Source organism: Corvus kubaryi, unplaced genomic scaffold, assembly GCF_017639235.1.
Source record: "Corvus kubaryi isolate FWS band 111438036 unplaced genomic scaffold, C.kubaryi_AGA036_p1.0 37260, whole genome shotgun sequence".
Classification (NCBI taxonomy): domain Eukaryota; kingdom Metazoa; phylum Chordata; class Aves; order Passeriformes; family Corvidae; genus Corvus; species Corvus kubaryi.
In genome coordinates, this window is record NW_024581077.1 from 4068401 (window position 1) to 4090735 (window position 22335).

The 22335-nt window shown below is 40.0% G+C and overlaps 1 protein-coding gene across 10 annotated transcripts in view; it reads right to left on the bottom strand.

The window, feature by feature from the left end:
• Positions 1-22335, bottom strand: part of SYTL2 (synaptotagmin like 2) — a 58487-nt gene that overhangs the window by 28418 nt on the left and 7734 nt on the right. For all 10 annotated transcript variants that reach the window (XR_006015375.1, XM_042024115.1, XM_042024114.1 and 7 more), the window contains 3 exons: positions 14234-14656; positions 3704-3852; positions 777-912 (listed from right to left, as the gene is read on the bottom strand). Coding sequence is in view for 9 of the 10 variants with exons in the window: in XM_042024115.1 (XP_041880049.1) it covers positions 777-912; positions 3704-3852; positions 14234-14334 (386 nt within the window). In the remaining variant the exon portion in view is untranslated. The remainder of the gene's footprint in view (positions 1-776; positions 913-3703; positions 3853-14233; positions 14657-22335) is intronic.

Here is a 22335-nt window from a genome sequence, read left to right on the forward strand (position 1 = left end):
ACATACCCAAGCTGACTGTCTTATCTTACTCTGAAAGAAAGCTTCTCCATTTCAGAAAGACATTTACTTCTCTTGGTATAATCTGATTAATTTTCTGCAGGTATCTAAAGATTCTAGGTCTTTCCACCTGAAATAGGCTTAGTCTTCTTAAAAAGGCTCAGAGGTCTTAAACCATGTACCCAATAGTCTGGGAAATTCTAAACAGCAATTTCTTAGTCTCCAATTCTTCCTGTGATATGAAGTGCTCAAGACACGAGGATGTGACACCTGGGGATATGGTTTAGTGGTGGCCTTGGCAGGGCTGGGTTAATGGTTGGACTTGATGATTTTACAGGTTTTCCTAACCTCAATACTGCTGTGATCCAAGTTTAAAATTCAGGCTGAATCAATAAAATGGTTTCAGTAAATGACTGAATGAAGAGATGCAGAGGTTGTGGTCCCCCTAATACTGATTGCAGAGGACTGATCATGGCCAGCCATTTTCTAACTAGAAAATCCAGGTCTCACTTCAAGGAACCAAAATAAATTGTGACATGAGAAGATGTGTGGGACCATTCTATATTCGATTGTCAACTTCTGAGAAAGGCAAGGTGAAGATTGTTAGTTGTTCTATATTCAAATGCAGAACAATGCACAGATTACTCGGACAATTCTGAGGGAACATTTGGTGACCTTTGAAATAAGAGATAAGTACAATATTTTGGGCGGAATTTACAGCTCACAAGTTTCACTATTCCATATATACATATACACTGTAAGCATGATAGACAGCTTACCTCAAACTAGTTTTCTGTTGTTCTTCTTCTTGATGTTCCACAATGCCATGTAGATCTGGTGGCACAAAGACTTCTTTATTAACATTGTTCACCCAGCTGATCTTTGCTTTACTCATTTTGTTCTGTCCCAGTTCAGCTAAAACATGAAACAAGAATATTATTGTTTCCCACATGTTCATACAGGATTTCTTAAGAAAGACGTACAAGTATTTGCACTTAGTCCTGCAGCTATTTCTGAAGTCTACTATACTTGAATTGTTTTCAGAAGCAGATCTGGTGCCTTCTGAAGAACACATTTTTAATGCTCATAGAAAGGTGAAATACTGTTCTGAATACTTCATTCTACTACTCCAGATATATCTGGTTTAGACCTTAAAGTGATCCTAAACTGAGAGGAGTTTTCTACAAGAACCCTGGTAAAGACTGATCCTGTATTTCTTGCAGTTAGACAAATATTGAAAGCTCATCCTCAGTGTCCTGAGGAAGCAAAAATGATTAAACCATAGGAAACTGAAAATATGTTGAAATTCAGTCAATTATTCCCTTCCGAAGCAGTAAAGTGGAAGTTGGTCATAACTCACTTAAGCAGGTGGCTAATCCTTTACGGACAGAAATACCACAAGATGTTAAAAAGGTAATATAAAAAACCCAAACAAACAAAAAGCCCCACCTCACTCAGCAAATGCAAATACACTTGCATTTCTTTTTAGGGTGGGACAGAATCTTATTCTGATAACCCCTTTCAGAGTAAAAACATTGGATTGTTTCCTCTACCATTCTTTATGCTTCACCAACTGTTTAGAAGTGAAAAATTAATTAGTGTGCAAAAATAAGCAAGATTTTTATTCACACTTTTGTTATCTATAACTGCAAGAATGTATCTATACTTTTGTAATCTATAATCACACTTTTGTAATCTATAACTGCAATCTCATGAGTCTTTGAAACCTAGCACTTGCACATAGTTTTGAATGTATCAACATGTCCCTTTGTTTAAGTGTCTTGGGGTGACTTTGTGATGTGTATCCCCTATTGCTGCCCCATGCCCAGAAATTAATTTTGTGCCTTTCTGTGCCTTTAAACTGAGCCTGAGAGGGGGGAAGAAAACCTGAGCAGAACTTCTGCAAAGCAGTTTGCAGCTTGTTCAAAGTCACACAGAGACAGAGACTTTTTTTCCAGCTGCAGCAGCAGAGTGAGAGTGGGGAAAGCACCCTGTTTGCTTTTGGCCAGTTTTTCAGCTCCTTTCTCTTTCTCCAGAGAGAGATGGAGAGTTGAACTTTTGTTTTTCCTGGGACTTTGATTTTTCTTTTTTTTCCTCTGCTGGACTGTTTCAACATCAGAATACATTGGGAGGAATTTCCACAGAGGCCTTGGCCCTGGAGGTGGGCCCACCACCCCATCCCAGCTCCAAGGAGGGGGAGAGAGAGAGATCTACAGAAGGACTCAGAGGTTTTCCCAGGTTTCTCTCAGTAGAGTGAGAGGTTTTGTTATTTAGCATTATCGTTTTCCTGTGTGTTTGTTAAATAAATAGTTTTTATCTCTTTCACTTTCCTTTGAGGAAAATTTATTTTTTCCTGAACCTGGTGGGGGAGGGATGGTTGTAGCCTGCCCTCTCTCAGAGGATATATTTCCAAATTTGGCCAGACTGGAACATTAAGTAATGAGATTTGGATTAATTAAGTTTCCTTTAAGAAAATATGGCTTTAAGTACTTTCCTTTAAGCTACACGTTACTGTGAAATTTAGCTAGAATTCTACAGCTGATTTTCATTACCTTCAAGCACAAAACCATCCCAGATGACAAACACACTACACTAACCACCTATTAATTTTTTGTCCTGCATTCTTTTGTTTCAGGCCTTTTCTTGTCATCTTAAAAACTCAAAGCAGTAGCCTCAAACTGACATTATTCAAATTCACCTCTGAAAACACTGAAATTGAGAAGGTGCAATGTTACAGGGTTAGACAGAGGAAAACAAGGCTAACTTGTAGTTACAAAACCCCTAGAAAGCAACAAACTGTATCCAGCCACAGTATGGAGGGAAGTACCTTACTGGCTTCACTAGCATGTAGCAAAATCGCTTGACAGAACTTAAACTAAATAGTACAAACATCAGTACAGTCTGGCAAGAATAATATAAGTCTTGCCCCTCTAAATCAAAAAGACTCAGTAGAACTAGAGGAGGTTAAAAAGGGATGTAGGTCAGTTTCACAAAAGCAAAAAGAAAATCACTTTCTATACAAAGAATGACAAAATAGACCAGGACTCCTTAGGCTAAAATGTCAGATGCTGAGAGATTTATAATTGGGTTCCATAAAATCCTGGATATTGTATAATGTGTTTTTGCGAACACAGATTGACTGCTCACTTCCTCCCTCTGAGGGATAAAGTTAATGGTGACCAGGGCACCCACCATGACATGGGGATTCTGGGTGCACTTAAAGTTCACATGGACACAGGATGCCAGTTACAGCTGCCAGAGCTTTCAGCACATATATTTCAGTTAGCTATAACCACTATTTCTACCTTGTGATGCCTGCCATTAAGTCTCAAAGGTCTCAAATCAAACACCAAAATCTTGGAAATTCACGTTAAAGAGCAATTTCCTCAATCTCGGATTCTTTGTGTGTTCCTAAATAACTCACAGGGCCTCAGAAATGGAAGTGAGAATGAGTCTAGGAGTGCAGATAGCTTTTAATCCTACACATAAACACAAGCCTGTCCCTTCTGTTAGCAGTCACCACTCTTTCATATAAAGCATTGGGGGAGAGGAAAGCCTACACTGTAAATTACATGGGAAGTCTCTTTTTTGCATCACTTTCCACTTGTAGAGATACCAGTATTCTTGTATTTCACAGACAGCATTGTCTGAGGTTGGCAAAGTAAGAGCCAGCCTTTCCAAAATAAAGTACAAACCAAATGCTTACCAATCGTGGCAGGCTTCCTGCGCATGGAAGCTCTGATAATATCTGCTCCATGTATCTTATCTCTGTGCCTCTTCGACTTGGCCTCATAAAACCACTGCCCGCTCATATTCTTTAGCTGAACATCATCTTTGATTTTTTCTGGTAAACGTCTGAGGAAAAGAAAAAATGAATAAATGAGATACGAACATACTTCACATACTTACCTATGTGAACAGAAAAAAGAGTCAGATTTTTTTGGTTGCTTGTTTTTTGTTTTGGGGAGCAGGGCTGTGTTTTGTTTGTTGGGGTTTTTTTAACACTCTCTCCACACTCTCTCCACATGTTATTTCCATCTCCTCACCTGTTACACTCCTTATTTAATTATGAAGGATGACAATGAGCTAGAAAGGGATGAGCCTCAACCTTATTGCTTCAATCTACGCTCTGAGGGTAATTCTTTTAAAAAAACCCTTTGCTATGATAAACACTCAAGCACTGGAAAAGCCTCCAGTAACCACAGATCTTGACTTCCTGCCTTCAAAGGCCAGTCTTCCAAGATTAAATTTGGGATAATCTAGTAGAACAGCATAAGAAGTCTCTACCAAAATTGAGAGCATGGCTATTTTGGGGCTCAGAAGATGTCTCTTCAGGGGGTTTTTTTGGCACTGGTTTTAAAAACATACACTCCAAATGTACACTGGAAGCATGGTGCCATTTTTTCCATGAGTTACACAAAAATCCTTGTACAAATTCAACAAGTTACAAAGAAAGACATCATCATATGGAAGAAACAACAAAATAAGTTTGTGCCATTTATTTTATTAATCTACATGTATCCATCATGTGAACTGCAGCCGTTTTAAAAACCGGGACACAAATTTTTAATAATTTGTTTTCAGGCTTCAGGGTTTCCCTGCTTTTATGAAGCATGCTTTAACAGAATAAGCAGTTGCTGTGGGCAATTTGAGAGGTTGTTTTCTTTCCTTATTAGGCATGTAACGTATTAGGCATATGCTTATACACGGCCTGGAGACTAACCTGTAGATCAGGGAAGTTACCATACAGATTTAGAGAGCACTTAAACAAAAAATAGTCAAGTCATGCTTCATCTTCCTTCTCCATTTATGTCCTTTCCTTCAGCAAAACAAGATAACAACAGAGCCCAAGGGAGAAATCAAATCAGATCCGTTTACCAAGACTTGAACCCTAAGCGTAGTCCACATTGCCATGGAATGGTGCTGCCTTTCACAGGCCTGCTGGACAATCATGGATGGGTTGGGTTGGGTTGGGAGGGACCCTTAAGGATCATCCAGCCCAACCCCAAGGAAGCTCACCAGAGCATGACATTTCTCATGAGTTTAGGGAACAGTTTAGTCAAGTAGAGACAGTCATTCATGTCAGAGAAAGGACACTGAGCTAGTCCCAACCCTCACACTAAGATAGACCATTCTCATCTGTCAATCAACTTCTCCTTCATCTTTTTATGGCCAGATATGAAAAGCCTTCTTTGAATGCATCAGCTATATTAGAATTTGAATACTTAAAAATTCATTTTGAAAGTACTGTCAAAAATCAGTCCCTTCTAAGTGTGCCTCAAATCTACTACATACAGTTTAGGCAGCCAGATGTTGAGGTCACCATTAGCATTTTTAATACCAGGATTCAACAGTCCATAGCATTACTGGGTCATTTAAAATTTCTCCCTCCCTCTGTGCTTCTCTAAGGGCCAAAATATGCACCTTTCATAAGCAGGCGTTCTAAGTTGAAGCAGGAACACAGCAGTAGCTTCCCTTTGTCCTCCAGCAAATGTATTACTCAGTTTATAAATGCAGCCAGCAGGAAGACTGGAAATGTAGAACACACAAATTTTTTACACAGGTGACTGATTCTCCCTTTCACCTTCTTTCACACGGGTTATTTGTCTTCTCAGAAGTGATGCCCCTTAGGGCTAGGGACTGGCTTTTCAGCTGTTTGTACAGCCTGCAGGGCAGGAGTGCTCCGGGACAGTATGACAACATATGCCAAGGGAGGTTCTCTAGCGGGAGGGTACTGAGTCACAGAACAAGTATTCAATGTCCTCACCCTGTTTGATTCAATCCGTTTACCCCAGACACTGCTCACCCCTCTCCCCTTTGTGTTCAGCCACTGAAACTGGGTGTGGTCGGAAACCTTTAAGAGTCAGCTCAGAACAGAGGAAGCTCAGCTGGGCCGTAGAAGGGGACAGGATTCCAGGCCTCTCAGCTGGTGCAGCCTGCAGGACTCTCAGATCTGCGACCAGTTAACATAACGCGACAGAGACAGAGGCGTGGATTTGTCATACCTCTGGACTCCATAAATGTCACCTGAACAATGCAGCTCTAATTTTGTCTGGAAGTTCAAGTCAAGCTCCTTTCTCCCACCCCTGCTTGCTGCCTATGAGAGTTAGCATACCTTAACTCCACCAGCTCAACAGGCCTTCTAGACGTTGGAAAATAATTACTTGTGCTTGCTAACAAAGGTATAAATATGCTTTCAATTTAAACAGTACTTCCTTTACAAATGACCTGCCTGCCTGATACGATTTGTATGGTGAGAACTGACAGATGCTGACAGCAGCTAACTTAGAACAGACTTTTGCCTTCTCACCTCGAAACTTGACTTACTCTCCTTTTCAAGAGAGGTATTTAACCTCTCAGTCCCATTTTGGGGTTTTTTTGGTTGTTTTTTTTGGTTGTTGTTTTTTTTTTTTTTTTGAGGAACTAAGAACAACGTAAGTATTAAAGCTGTTTCCAGGCATTCCTCAGCCACAAATAAAGAAACAGATTTCCATTATCAGAAAGACAATTAGTTCTAGGTCTTGACAACCAAAAAAGTTTTTAAGCCTCCTGTGTTCACCAACACATCATACTCTTGTAACTCTAGCGGCTGTTTTTGCAACAAATGGGAATTTTTACAATGCTACTTGAATTCTCAAGCTTTGCTAGGAGGAGGTCTTAGCAGTAACATCAAACTGCTTGCACTATGTGGTCCTGTTCCGCTGCTAGGAATTAGATTTAGACTGTGGTTTACCTTGAAAGGAACTGTGGAGAATCAGACTGCAGCCATGGTTTTCCACATCTACGTCTGCCTCCCAGCAAACCACAACAGGACCAGAAGCCAACAACTGATTCTACACCAGCTCCCCAGCTAACGAAGAGGTTGACCAAGTTGTCATTAAATTTTTCTCTGGGTGATCAAAGAACTTAGTAGTCATCCAGATTAAGAATCAGATTGCAGGCTCAGTTGCCAAGTTCGCAATTAGGAGAAAACGCAGCAAGGGCTTTATATATGATGCAAGTATGTATTCTGGTGTCCCTCTGTGCTCTGTTAAAAAGCCAGTTAGCTTGTGCTGCAGTTTTTCAACAGCCTAAAGTTATAATGAAGTCAGTGCCTATTTCTCCTATAGGAACGTTAAACTCAAGAAAGTAAAGGTACATAGTTAAAAGGAAATTTAAAAGAGGATTTTGGACTGAATAAAACTGAGTTCCCATTATTTAATATGATGTTTCCACTATGCCAAGGTGAAACCTGCTTTATGGCAAGATGGAAAATTAATCATCTCCCCTAAGGCAGTAAGTACATGCAGATTACACTGAACAGGAATACAAAGCAACTGTCCACCACTCTGCAGTCAAAGAGAAAATCTATGCATGGATTAATTGGGTTGGTCCTCTCCACCTCTGGAACATCTGATAATGGGCCAAATCACATGGTATCATGGTAAGGCAGGAAAACTGCTCTGATATAATTAGTCCCTGTCAACCTTGTCATCAAACCCAGAATGGTTTATCTTATGGTTCATAGGCTACTCTAATAGGTCATTGCATGTTAGAGCAAAGAGGCAACAACTCATCCCTGTTTTTGAAACAAGAGTATCTAGCAATGTATACCTGTATCTGAAATTGTTCATCTATACCTCCCCAGTGTCTCAATTCCCTCCCCTGCTCCTGCCTTATTCATAGTCTGCATTACAGGTCACCACAGAATTTGAACTATGTGACTACTGACATCGTAATATCTTATTTGATTACCTTATACCCCAATTGACAGGTTAAACTGAGCTTTTCAGACAGAAGAATCTGCATGGTGCCAGCATATTCTGAGACTCCTTGTGATGAATGAAGGAGGATTTAGATCAAGGCCTGCGTTTGCCTCAAAGACAGATGCATTATCGTCTCACACACCCCAATCTGTACACATGGAAAAAGCACCCTAGTGTCCAACAGCAAAATAAAGGCTTTAAAAATCCTGATACTACCACACATTATCTACAAATTAACTTCCAAAACTTCTCTTTTGCAAATGAAATAAGTGGAGAAGTTGAAAGGAGAGAGAATTCTGATTAATTTAATCTCAATTCTATTTGCTGCAAACATAACAACAAATCCCAAACCAACAAAAAGAGAAAGGATTTAAGTTCTGGGTCACTGAACACAGAGAAGACAAACCTTTTGTAGCATCACTCATGCAAGAGCAGGAGGAAAATGATATTAGACCAGGCATTATAAGAGCCAGACTTGTTGATTAGGTTATTTTTTCTTCTTTGAGAGTAGGCAACAACTACAAAAAGTTTATGAGGCAAAGCAGTAATTGTTTGAACATTCCACCTTGTATGAGCATGCCTCTTTAGTCTGCAAATATCTAGATAAGGAAAAAAGTCTGTTCTGACATTTGTTAGAGAACTACACCCAAAATATTTGTAGTGGGCAGTCCCAAATTGTAAGTAAGCTACCTTTTGCATGGTAGCTGCACATGACTTTATGAAAACGTAAAAACCAAAAAACCATCAGTTACTATTTAATTGGTTTAAACAATAGAGCAATATAATTTCAAACTGTTGGAGGGCTATACTAAAAAGAACAAAGCAGACCAATGGGATTATGCAACCTTTCCCCATCCTTGTCATCACAATTCCTCACAAGCAACACCTCTAATTCTTGCCCTTGGGGCCTCTTTAGACAGCATGATTTCTGATAGTTAGAAGTAGCTGGATAGATAAGAAAGAAGTCTCATTCTCTTTGTAGTAATGCATGTTCTTCCATTTTATGCTTATTCACAAGTCTGTGTGTGTTAGGTCTACTAACAATACTCTGATGAAAAAATCTTAGGTGTCATCTTGCTTTTGGTCCTTGAAGAAATGACCAGTCTGTAGTCAGCACAAGTCTTGATGACAACAGGACAAAGACTTGACATTCTCTCTCAAGTCAGAGCTAAGACAGACACATCCAAGCCTGGAGCATTAGAATGAATGAATGAGTTACATGCTCATAGGTGTGAGAAGTCAACTGATTTTGGAGAGGAAGAAGAGAAAATATGAAGTTCTGTTGCCCACTGAAATATGGTCTCAATCAGAATCTGTAACCACAACTCTGATCCCAAATTCTGTGCAGAACAAGTGGCTGTGAAACACACTGACCACTTTAACCTTGCTGTACAACATTTCTCTCCAGCAGATGGCCACATATGGGCCATCAGACTGGCACGTTGCCCCTGCTTCATTTAAACCATATGTATATTCTGCGCTACAGATAAACCTTCATGTCTGTGTGCCTTTCTACTGTGTCACCTGCACTGAGCACTCAGACTTACTCTCCTATTAGTAGTTGCACTGTCAAGTTTGAAGTAAGCTTCATTTTACAAGCAATGAATTATATAGATCATGTAATTAGATACTCTCTAGGCAGACACAAAGAATATGTGAATTTGTTGAAGCATTTCTTAGTATATGGAAGCTTAACTTTATTCCATTCATGAAATCTGTGTCAAAACTCGAGTCTTGCTACAGGAGGCAGGAATCTTCAAGGTCTGCCAGTATTAGCAGTTTCTTTTAGCTTCCACTTGTTTCATTTCCAGAACTGCCTTCCACTGTTTAGTTTGTCTGCTTGTTTTTAAAGGATTTGCATAGAGTCTCCCCAATGACCTCCCCTCCCTCTTCAGAGGCAACCCAAGAAAACCTGCCAGGGGAAAAACAAAACCAAACCAAACCAACCAGCCAAACCCTCACAATGAGGGAACAGCTGTCCTGTGACAATACACCTTTGGTATTAAAGTCTGCCTGGACAGCAGCACAGGACAATCTGAACAAGGGGTGGAGAGGTTGTTAGAAAGTATGTAACTGGCAGGTTCTGCTCAGTGTCCCCAGCACTTCACAGGCTTTACAAGCAGGCATATAAAGCATAAAACCAGCCCCACCAAATGACATATACAAGCAAATATAAGTGAGCAGAAGAGCCTGTATCATAGCTTTCTTCACACTGCCAGCAAGGGCATCTTTCCTGCTGTGTGAAACGATTGCAGTATAGGATTTCAGGTGAACTACAAATCAAGACTAATCTAATCTGAAGACAAAGGCTTCAGTTTGGTACTTAATAATACAGCACAGTGCCAGGTACAAACATGTGGTAAGTCCTACCAAGAAAGTTTTTGTACCATAGGGAAAACCATACTTACAGAGGGAGTAACACAGGTTAAAAATCGTTATTAGTATCCACTTTTTCCCTCCAGTACATTCCTTTACCATACCAAATAAGCCCCATCTACCCTGCTTCACTAGCAATCCCAAACAATCATCATCCACTCAAACAATTTATCTGCTACTAGTAGACAAATTAGCAATCAATACCGGGAAGAAAAGGTATCAGCTCATTGCTCAGTGTAGTCCGGTGCTATATCTCTTACCAAGACCAATAAGTAAAGTCTCTTCCTTGTGCCCAGCTATCTCACCAGATCAAGATGAAAACAGTCCTGTTTTTCTTACTGGCATTTTACAAGGTGGGCCGGGACCATCCTCCCCACCTTCGTTCTTATGTCAGTTGCCTTTGTTAAAAAGGATATATAATAACATGAATATTCTGCTAGAGAGTAAAATTGCTCTACTTCCTGAATAGTCACTGTATTTGGAAAATCACATGTGGTGCTAAGCAGTGTCCATAAGGGGGAATTCATCCAGAAGACAAGAACTTATCCTTTTTTGCTGTAAGAGGTGCACCAAGAACTTCCTTGCCTCTGTTAAGCACACCTTCAAAAGAGTTTCATCTAACAAAAAATTATTCTATTAATATTTTAAGAATGTATTCTGGTGTCAGCTATTTTCACATTACAGGGATAAGTCTGGTTTTCCTGATGCCCATATTAAACTCACCTCAATATCTTAAATATATGCTATCTCACAAAAGAGCCTTCCTTCTGACAATAAACAACATAAGGAAAACTGCCTGAAAAGTAACTGGAGAGGATAACTGTTAGAACTAGCCAGAGTCAAAATAACATTTACAATAGGCTTTCAACAGCCACACAGTCCAAGCAGAATCAGACCCCTGAAGTTTTCTCTTTTTTCAGTGCCAGACCAATGAATGTATCAAAGGGGTTTGGCACACAGCAGTCCCCACCCACCACACAAACAACCCCACATCAGAATTTCCCCTATCATTAACTTCCTTCAGTTTACACAAGGAGCAAACAATCCCAAGCACAGCTCACTGCCAGGAGGTTCTGCTGGGAAGGGCTGATAGCCACAGCAGGGAACCCTGTCACAAAGCTGACCACAACAGCTTTCTGCCTTAGACACGCTGGTGCCAGGGGCCAGCTACTCAAACCACGGAAGAGTCACCCAACCACACTCCACAACTTCACAGACAGATATATTTCTGCTCACATTACTGTCTTCAGGAAGGGCTCAAAGTCAAGTTAATTCTGAACTATGCATCTGTAGAAGCAGCTAGGGGTTATGTTGAAGCTACTGCCAGGACATTCAGTTATGTATGTAGCCCACTCATTTGTCTGTTGCTGGAGCAGGGCGTATCAGAGATTCCTGGACAGGAATGATGACAACGAAAGCAAAATAATTAAGTTAGTAATATGCTGAAAAACAGCTTCTAGTCTTGACAAGCTGTCACTTGACTCTTGTTTTATGCCTTTGCCCCATCCCCAGCAACACTGCCATTCAGTGACCCGCCACAGCTCCCAGGGTAAGGAAGCAAAGAAAGGCATCTTCTTGCACTAGGAAAAAAAAGCATACAATGTCTTTTGCTTTCTGTGCATCACAACCTCTTGTCATCTGAGATTTCTTCATCACCCTTTTGCCAATGAGAACATCAATACCCTCTTTCCTTTGAGACAAACCTCAGCAGAGGTGAAGGAGGAAGCAGACATGCTGTTCCCAAAGCAGTGCTGTACCTAATACTAATCATGCTGGCCCAGATGAACCCAAAAGGAGCCACAAGATGGGGAAACACCTATTACAGCCCTCATCAAGCCAAGAATTAAAGCAGACTGCCTTAAGGAGGCTGCATGGGCCAGCCTAATCAGTGCAGTTTTATTAGATTAGCAATACTAGGAGCTGTTAACAGGGAAGGGACTCTATCAGGTGATTTGTAAAATTCCACTAGGAAGTGGCTCAAAGAGGATCTTGTCACGTTACCAATCTGTCCACATTCCAAGAACATGGCACAGATTATTAGAACACCCTTCAAACCTCAGAATTTCTTCTGGAGAGGAAAAAACATCACGTTAAAAGACTTCTGTTATATACACATACAAATAACACGTTGTCAGGGTCTGATGTTTGTATGATGACAGTTGATCCCAGCTCTTGGAATCTTCCAGCTGAGCAAGGTTACAGAATCCAAACTAAAATACTGCATCTCCTTGGCTGGAGATATAATTCAAGTAGTGTTTTAATATATAAGATATAAAAAGCAAGCTCCATGTGCCACAATTAAGCAGAAAAATCCATTTCATATCTAAGCTTCCAGCTTCCCAGAACTTATAATATTCAGAAACCAGAAGAGACATTTTACTGTAGCAGCAAACGTGCTGATTACAGGCTGCTACAACCTGCAGTTTCTTGCATTTTCCACCACACCCTCTTGAACTAGAATTATAAATGGCAAAAGTAAAGCTACAGGGACAAAAATACTTGTTGACAGTCCTTTCAGACCACTACTGAGTGGTCTGAATTTCTGTTCCAAGAAGGGTTCTTTTCCCCAGATGCTGATTTCAAACTCTCATCTACAATTACTTACCCTGAACGCTTTCAGATCTGGCACTGATGTAACATTCCAAGACTAAAAACAGTGTTTTTCTACCTACAGTAAATAAAATGCCTATTCTGTTACAGAAAAGTCAGTTTACTGCTTTTTGAAGCAGAAGACAAAACTGTGTGGTGAAAATATTTACTTAGGCTGCATTAAGACGAAGGCAGGAATTTGGAACAGTGCCTATAATGATTTTACCTTCAGCAAAGCAAATGCTTTGAGAGGAAAAGTTTTTTTAACAAGGAGAAGCTACTGGTCTACACTTTATTGCTCTTGAAAGAAGCAAGCAGAAGAACTCGACAAAATGCTGACCACATGCTGATCAAAGAACCTCAGGGCTGCACAAGCATACTCAGCAAAAGGAATGCTCCTCTTAGGGCAAGTGGCAGGCTGCCTTTTCCTTTGCAGGATATACGGTATGCCTACACAGAGGACATTTATCAAAAAAATCTGTCTAAGAGGCAAGGAAGCATCAAGATGCATCATGGTTGGAATAATTTCAAAACATTTAAATTGGAAATACATTACTTCATGAGGAACATCACAATGAGAAGAAATCTTAGAGAAGATTACTGAATCAGTGAGAGAAAATCCTGGCTTCACTGCGGCCTGTAAAAATTTGTTTCTGTTATAGCACTTGGAGTTTTCAGCACCTCAGGCACCATTTTCATTATTTGTCTACATACTATTTTGTGTACCTTGTAATGGATAATTTCCTTCACACTGGAAAATAAAACCAGTGACTGCCAAAATCCTCACTCTTGAGCAGGTAGCTATTTATATCAGCTGAAGCAACTATTTGACTGCTATTTATACCTGTGTAGATAGATAGCTTTCTCAGAGCTATCTGGGAAACACTTCTTTCCATGCATGCATTTCTAGACATGGCCTAATAAAACCTCCCAGCACATAAAACACTCCAGAGTAACAACACACTGCTTCAGCTGTGACACCACAAAGAAATTAAGAAGCAATTTTCTGTTTTATCCATGGATTCTAAGGACTTTTCTTGGCAGTGGGGCATAGTGTTGGTACTTCTTCTGGACTGCAGCTCCAATATATTGCAGCTCCATGTGCTTTAGGTATAACTTCAGCACTCAGACATTGCTGACTGCAACCATATTTTGGTTTGTTGGGGTGCTTGTACTCCTTTTGAACCAAGTCCCTCAGTTATTATGCATTAGTCCAGTCTGCATTGGTTTTGACACTTGCAAACTGAATCCTCTTCTGAGGAAACCAAGGTAGATGTGTACAGAGTGCTCTTGACCCCTTAGGGAATTGCAAGGGTCCAAAATTTGGCCAGTAAAGCCCATCATTTGTGTGGTAGAGGTATCTCATCCAGAGACTGTGGTAAATCTAGTCCAGAGTAAAAAATCTCCAAGCCACATATACCGAGGAATATGGGGCCCTCAGCAACAACTGTTTTAATCTACTCCTGAGTAACACAGTACAGGAACTGTGGGTCTTCCCAGGACAAGCAGGGTGCTAGATCACTTACCTGACTCTCTCTTCTTCAGTTCTTTTAAGCTCTGCATCCCGTTGCAGCACCTTCATTATTGCCTCTTGTTCCTCCTCTGTTAGGAAGCTTAGGTCAATCATCTTGTTCTTGTAAAGGGCTGGTAAAGTGTCTGGGAGGATCTGTCAGATCCTGCTGAGGATAGTCTTGTAGCCTGCTTTAAAGTTATAGAAGTCTTTTTCAGCAGGCACTGAGAAAGCTGGACCAGGTTACAGTCAGTGGTTTAAAGAGTCACAAAGGTTGCTTTCTTGCATGTTTCCCTAGATGAGAGACTTCTGGGAAAGTGTTGCATTCCTGCTTGCCATCACTACAGTGTCTTCTCAGTTTGTCCTCTCAGCTCTGCTTCCTGGAGTAACAGTTCATTCACCCAGCATATCCAGTGTTTGAGAACAAACAAAACATTCCCTAAAAAAGAGACAAGGAAGAACAAGTTGCAATATCAGGGATCAGGGAAGTAGATTATGTATGCATTTTTAATTAAAAGAAACAAGTTTTTCAGTGTGATTAAATGACTTTATGAAGTTCAAATGGTCACTTCAAGTCAAACCTGTTTTACAGGCCTCTTGAACAAGGTGGCCATGAAAATACATTCCTTCTCAATATGACAACTCACACCCTAAAACACAGAACTGAGTGTCATACAACTGGTACACTTGTATTATACAAGTGTATTTTAAATCACGCTTACAGTTAGCAGAACAATTTGGAGGAAGGGGGAGATACCCCTCCCCCCAAAATATAAGTAAAGAGCAGTTATCACAATGATTTAAAGTAAAAGGAAGAGGAAAAAAAAGAGGCCAAATCACTGTCATACAGACCATATGGGATAAATGTGAAATAATTTATACACAATCATATGGAGTATGTGTAATCACAAGTCATGTGGTAACATGAACCTCACTGCTTTATACAAGCCAAACTGCATTTACAAGTAGTAATTTGGAATACTGTTTTGTCTCTGTTTTATAGGCCATGGTTTCAGAGAACTATCCACTTAGAGACAATTCCAACTGTCAAAGAAAAAAACCTCCTCTTCAAAAAAACCCTCAAAGGAATAGAGAGGATGGCATGGGGAGGAGTCAGTTGTGTCTGCAGTAGGGTATCTTCATGCCTCAGGATTACAGAGATATGGATCTCAAAGCCTGAGAAAAAAGAAATAAATAGCTTGAATTTAATGCTCGGAAGCATGCCTAGTGCCAAACCTGGTGAGAGACAGCAGAGAAGCAGATGTTTTCACTGGACATGTCTCTGTAGTAGGCAGCTCCATCACAGCCCTTCAGGGTGCGAGTGTCTTCCTTTGGCCCTTGCAGACTGACACTGTGATGTGGCTAACAGGATGATGACCTCATATCAATCTAATGAGCACTACAATTGTACAACTATTGCATTTGCTCCCCTGGCCACAAGAGTTCAACCAGGCCATTAAAACAAGATATTGACACTGGCAGTACTCAAAGGGAAACTTCATCCTGAGAATAACAGCTTTTCTTATGGATTTGGAAGGCATCTGCAGCCATGTTTCTGATTATGCCCACAATAACTCCAATGCCCAACCACCTTCTGCATGTTTTTGTTTGGCTGCCATATTTTTCTCCATGATTCTCACCATTATTTTGTTCCAGGAGGTTGATACAACAGCATCTCAAACCACCTGCCATCTCTAACTTCGGTTGCATTTAGAAGATTATAGTTTTATAATCAGGCAAAACTGAAAAGTGGTTACAATAGGGCTACAAACAAATACAACAATCCTAAATTTGTTGAGTATCTACAACAGTATCCTTCAGTTTAAGAACAGGTAGGGATATCGGTTTCAACTTTCCACACCATCTGACACAGCAAGCAGCATCCACACTGCTAACCCAAAGCCCTGGATGCTGGTTGAATGGCAAGTGCACAGCCAACAGGCACAGGAGCTCATGTTGCAACTACAAACCCTGGACATCTGTGAACTGGAATGATCAAAGATTTTGCTATGTTTCTTGCCCAAGATCAGTCATGTGTGCAAGAAAGCTGTTGCAGGCAACATTTTCTTACCATGTCTTTGGTCTTTATGTGTAAAGAAGACTGAGGGAAGGTGTTTTATATTGCCTTATTATATTAATTTAAAATCTAAAGGAAACAGTTGGGCAGCATTTACAAAACAAGCTGCAGGCTTCATTAATGTGTCTCAGTACTCAAATCAATAAAACTTTTGGAAACAGAACTTCAGTCCTCCCCAGCTGAACAAGAGTTTGCAAGGGCACACCTAAACAGACTGTGAGAGCTCACACCAAGCAGCACTGCTACTAAACTTCCCAGATACCATCACTCTGCCAAGCAGTTTCTTCAGCGAAGGTTGCACCCCCACTTTGTTTTCGATCGGAGGCGAGATACCACGATACCACCCACCCTGGCAGGCTCTTCACCCATGATTCCACAGTTCTTCATAAACAAGGACACTCTTCATAAACACACTTTCTGTGTGTGTGGTGCATGGCCAATCTCATGAGATTGGCTGATAGAAATTACTCCAAGGCTGGCTTTCTGCAAAAGATTATCAGCACTGATTCCAAACACAGATGGTAAAAACTGCTAGCTTAGAGTATAGCACCTGATATAAAACCTACGGGTAATTTAAAAACTAAAATTGGGGAAAAAAAAAAATCAATGTCTTCCCCCTATTTAATTCACACACTAACACCATCCCAATCTCAATTATTTTGATTTCTTTTGACTTTTTTTTTTTCCTCTTAAAAACCCCTGTATATTCCAGGAAGAACTGAGAGGTTTGAACAGTTTGTTTGGTGCCACTGCAAAGTTCAATGGAAAGTGGTTTTTTTGTCAGGAAAGTTTTCATACCTAAGTTTCAAATAAGACTGAAAGATCCCTACCAAGCTGACTAAATCATGGAAATTGATACCACATTGACTTCTTCAGAAGGGTTCTCATATGTTAGAGACTAACATTGTGAGTCATGGCATATTTGGCATGATTTTTTTCTTAAACCTTGAATTCCAGTAAAACCACACAAAAAAATCTTCCCTTTTATGAAAGATTCCCAGTAATAATCAGGAATCTGAACTTATGTTTTATCCAACTCATGCATGAAGGTTTCAATGTTTTGGCAATAAAAGAAACAGAAGGACAACTCAAAATACAGTTTTCCCCACACACACTCTTAAGCTGCTCATGGTTTCCAAGTGGTTTAGGCTCATACAAAAACTTTATCTTGTAAAGTTTCTCAGAACCTCTCAGGCAGCTGTACACCTCAATCACTTTAAGTCAGAGTTCACATTTATCTAAAACAGGAACCACAAAAGAAAGACAACTTTGTCTAAAAGCTCATTAACCCTATAGAGGGCTGTGTTTACCCACACACACTGCTTTCTCCCAAATACAAAAGGAGAATGTTAATTTGAATACTGTATCCTGAACACTATGGGATAATACATTAAGAGGTACTACAGCAACGGTTTAGACTTCAAAGTTTTTACTCAGTGTATACTTAAGGGATGGAATGAGGGAGGCAAGGAAAAGGTTGGAGTAGTTTGCCATGGCTGACATGGAGTTCACCAACAGGGTCAGAAAACAAACAGCAAAACCCCAGAATCAGCTGTTCCATTCAAACCAACAAAATTTTCTTTTGCATGCAGAAACCTCATAATGCCCTAAATTTACAATGTAAACTACTTTTCAAGTGCTCCTTGTACAGTAGACATAAGCTGCTAAAGCTTTGATCCAGAGATTCTCTCTTGCAGCCAATGCCTTCTAACAAGAGGAAGAAGGTGACAGCCAATCCTACACTTCTGGCTGCTTCACACAGCTCTTTGTGCCAACTCCTTCAGCTGAACAACTACACTGCAGGCCTGGCTAATCAACGACTGCTGTCTGTACATGTGTTCATTCACTTACAAGTAACCTACTGGCTCTTAAAAATAAGAGGTTTTGGATTTATGTGTTTGAAAGCTACATACTTTTCTAACTATATTGCTCCACTTCTACAACATATCAGCACTAGCAACTAGAATGAGTTGGAAGTCCACACGTAAGGCAACAGGAAGCTGAGGAAGACACATAAATGCAATTGTGCACTACAACAATTTGCATGTGCAGAGGAACTCATTCTCAGAAGTAACTAATTTTGGCCTACACCCATGCTCAGGAAAAAAGAAACCTTTATTTTGAAGCAGGGAAGCCAAGAAGAATACTAAGAGCAATAAAAGCCTTGGAGAACTGGCTCCTATGGCCCTGGGAAGTCACATTAGGCAGTAACGGTATCTCTGACTATGAGCCCCACAAGCTACAGCTTTGCAACAACAACAAACAACTCAGTCTCCTGAATAAATTTCATTCTCCAGTGATATTTAAGCAGTAAAGTCACAGGTAACTCAGCACCAGCCTAGGCTTAGAGATAATTTTTCTGTAAATACATGAGGCAAATCCCATGAAGGCTAATTAAGCTAAATTCCAGTGTTGGCACAAGCACAAATGGTCATGAACATATTTGCTCAGAAGATCAGAGGATTATGGATTTCAGTTTGAGCAGTGGAGAAAAAAAAGCTATTAACTTTGAAGAGGGACTTAAGTCACCATTCACAGGAGTTTTAAAAGCAGTTGCCTACAATGATCGGGACAAGAACTTAAAACAAGCACATGAAGGCCTGTTGGCATTTTCATTCTTGAAGGGGCAGAAAGGAAAAGATCACCCAGTAAGATATGCATACCTGCAGCCAACCCAGCTGCTCTTACAAGAGCGGTTATGTCTTGGGGTAACTTTATGATTTTGTATCCCATATCGCTGTTCTATGCCCAGAAATTAATTTTCTGCCTTTCTGTGCCTTTAAACTGAGCCTGAGAGCGGGAGAGAAAAGTGTGCTTTTTCAAAGCAGTTTTGCAGTTTGTTTTCATGTTTCAAGGACACAGAAATAGAGACGGTTCTCTGCGTTCACCTGTGGCAGCGAGAGGAGCAGGAGGAAGCACCCGGCTTGTTTTCTTTCCAGCCAGCTTTTGGTCAGCTTTTCAGCTCTTTTTCCTCCGGAGAGTTGAACTTTTGTTTTCCCGGGACTTCGATTTTTCCCTTCTTCCCTGCTGGACTGTTTCAACATCAGAATACATCAGGAGGACTTTCCGTGGAGGCCTTGGCCCTGGAGGTGGGCCTACCACCCCATCCCAGCTCCAAGGAGGGAGAGAGACTACAGAAGGACTCTGAAATTTTCCCAGGTTTCTCTCAGTAGAGCGAGAGGTTTTATTATTTAGCATTATTATTCTTTTTCCTGTGTGTTTGTTAAATAAATAGTTTTTAATCTCTTTCACCTTCCTTCGAGGAAAATTTATTTTTTCTCTAACCTGGTGGGGGAGGGATGCTTGTAACCTGCCCTCTCTCGGAGGATATATTTCCAAATTTGCCCAAACCGACACAGGTTATGAGAATATTTAAAAAATATAATAGCAGAGTATACACAGCATATAATATATCCAACAGAGATTAATTTAGAGAACAGTGTTTGCTTACGTGTGTGTTTAGTCAGTGGAAGGTAGGGAGGTCTTATTTAGCTAGTTGTAAAGTGAAGAGTGTTGGTAGAACAAGGACCTTTGCAGAAGTGGGGGATACCTATTTTAAGAGCAGTTTCAGGGTTGCCTTATTTATACAGCCATGCTTCGTTTTATTGCAATAATAAGCCTATTTGTTCTCCTGTGCAATATTCCTTACAATATGGTTAAAGGGAAAGAATAGGACCAGATAACTGCTCCAAACAGCCACAACTGGGAAAAAATTAAAAGTTGCACACAAGCTTTGTTCATACCTTATCCTTGCTGAACAGTATCAAAATAATCCTTGTTGTTTTTAACCTGTAAAATAGTTGCAGTCTCAAGATACTTTCACTGACAGCCTTATATAATGATGTTCAACCAGCTGAAAGAAGAAGTTCATCTGGAGTAACACAAGCAGTTCAGAAAAATTCTCATTTTCTCCAGGAACATCTGATTTGCTGGTCCACATGACTCTGCCTGTGATTTAATTTTATTCTTATTTGGTAAGAGATTAAGACCTTCATCACTTTGAGGACTATGAAGGCAATTTACTCTGAAGAAGAGGTAATAACAGAAAGAGGATAGAAGTTAACAACTTAATATTGGAACAGAAAAGAATAATTTGCTTTGGTTGTGGCCTAATCCTTCTAATCAAATATGGCAGCTTGCCATTTCTTTCACAGGGCTTGGATATTGGCAGCACTTCCTAAGAGTGTCAATCTCTATACCAGTTATGGTATACAACCATTAGGCCAGAGGTATTAAAAGGATGTGGTTTCTAGAGAAAGAGGCTCATAAATTAAAGAGAAGCCTCAGAAAAACACACCTAAACATTCCTTTTCCCTGTGACTACTGTCAACTAACTAGCTGTCATGCCATTTATTTCATATTGCAATAAGTATAAACCTACTAAAAATATATAATTTCAAGAATCTTCAAAATTTCAGAAATTCCACCAAGTTATTGATACTAACATCAGCGTGTTTTCAAATCTAGTTATATTTCCTTGCACATTGTACTGTTAGTACTTGGCTGTGGTTTAATCCCAGGAGGCACATCGTGTGAATTAGTAAGAGCTTGTTTGAAAGAACTTCATTCTTCTAGCTAATTCTTTTCATCAAGAATTACAAAACAAAGAATCTTCCCAGCATAATGGACTTGAAATCTAATAATGAAGGTGACTCAGTCCTCTAGATCTCTGAAGGCAGAGCACTGTCAGTTGTGTAATAATTATTGTTATGTCCCTTTAGAGACCAGAAGTGTGAGACTCACAAGACTCAAGCTCCCATTGCCACTTATTCTTCATGTCAACATTGGCATTAAACTCAGACAGGGTCCAGTTTAAGGGATTGTTTTTCTATCTTGTTTGAAAATAGATTTAAGAAAAATACTAAAACCTTTAGAGAGATCAGAAGCAAACCAATTACTTGGTGGGAAGTATCTCCTGACCCTACATGTCTGATACATTTCTGCATTTATTGGCTAGCTATTTCTGAATGTTTTCCCAACATAAATACAAGACAAATTCAAATTCTAGCAAGGAAGTTGCACAAGAAACAGCCAAAACATTGCCCCATCTTTTCTTTCCAAAAAACATCCCAGTAAAACCAACCCTGAAACTCATAATGCGAGTAACTGATTAATTTCTTAAGAACCTTTTGTTAAGAAGCCATGACCTTCCTTTCATTTTACAGGAAAGAAGTGCTCACACTCTTCTTCTGGAGACTTGCCATCTTAAACATGCAGATTCAGCATGGAAGATAACAATGAGAATGGGACAACAGGACCTCCATTCCCTTCTCACAAACTTTTATTGCAGAATGGAAAACACACTCACTATTTCTCTCTCTTGTACTGTTCCATAGGGGACATTCACCTATAACCAGGAGCTGCCAAACCCCTTTCCTTTTCTTCCATTGCCCCATTCTTCAAAAAAATATATGCATTCTAATTTGGGGTTTAACAATACCTGGATTAGGCTAATGAGCACTGCACTGATGAAAGTCAAATAAAAACATCTATTATGTACTAGGAATTCCTTCCAAAAAACCCAAAAGTTATCAAAGAGGCTAAAGTAGAGGCCTTGACAGATTTCGATATTGGAGACTTCAGGGGAACTATCTAACATCTACCCTCCTTCCTCCCTTGCTCTCCAGCAAGCATTGGCTACATTTTAGCTAGGATTCTGTTCTACTGTAGGAATTGTACTATTGGAGAATGGAAGAGTGCAAAACAGTGTGACTAATTAACAAGTATTTCCTATCAGTGGCTACCAGGAAGTGACACACTTCCTGCACTTTGTTAAGATATTCTTTCCTATGTGAAGACTAAGAGCTGAGCTGCAGTTTACTGGGTAGTTCTGACTCTTTGCTAGTGCAGACAATCAAACAAAAGGGCTTATTAAGGGGCTAGCAGCACTGATGAGTAGAAATCCATGTTACAAAGAGCAGACAAGGATTTGCATTCAACACTTAGAGTAATGCTAAACTGAGCTGACAGTAAGACAGTTTGCAGAGCAGTTTCAGTCTCAAACACCAACTGGAAGACTAGAGCATACAGTTTCTGAAGAA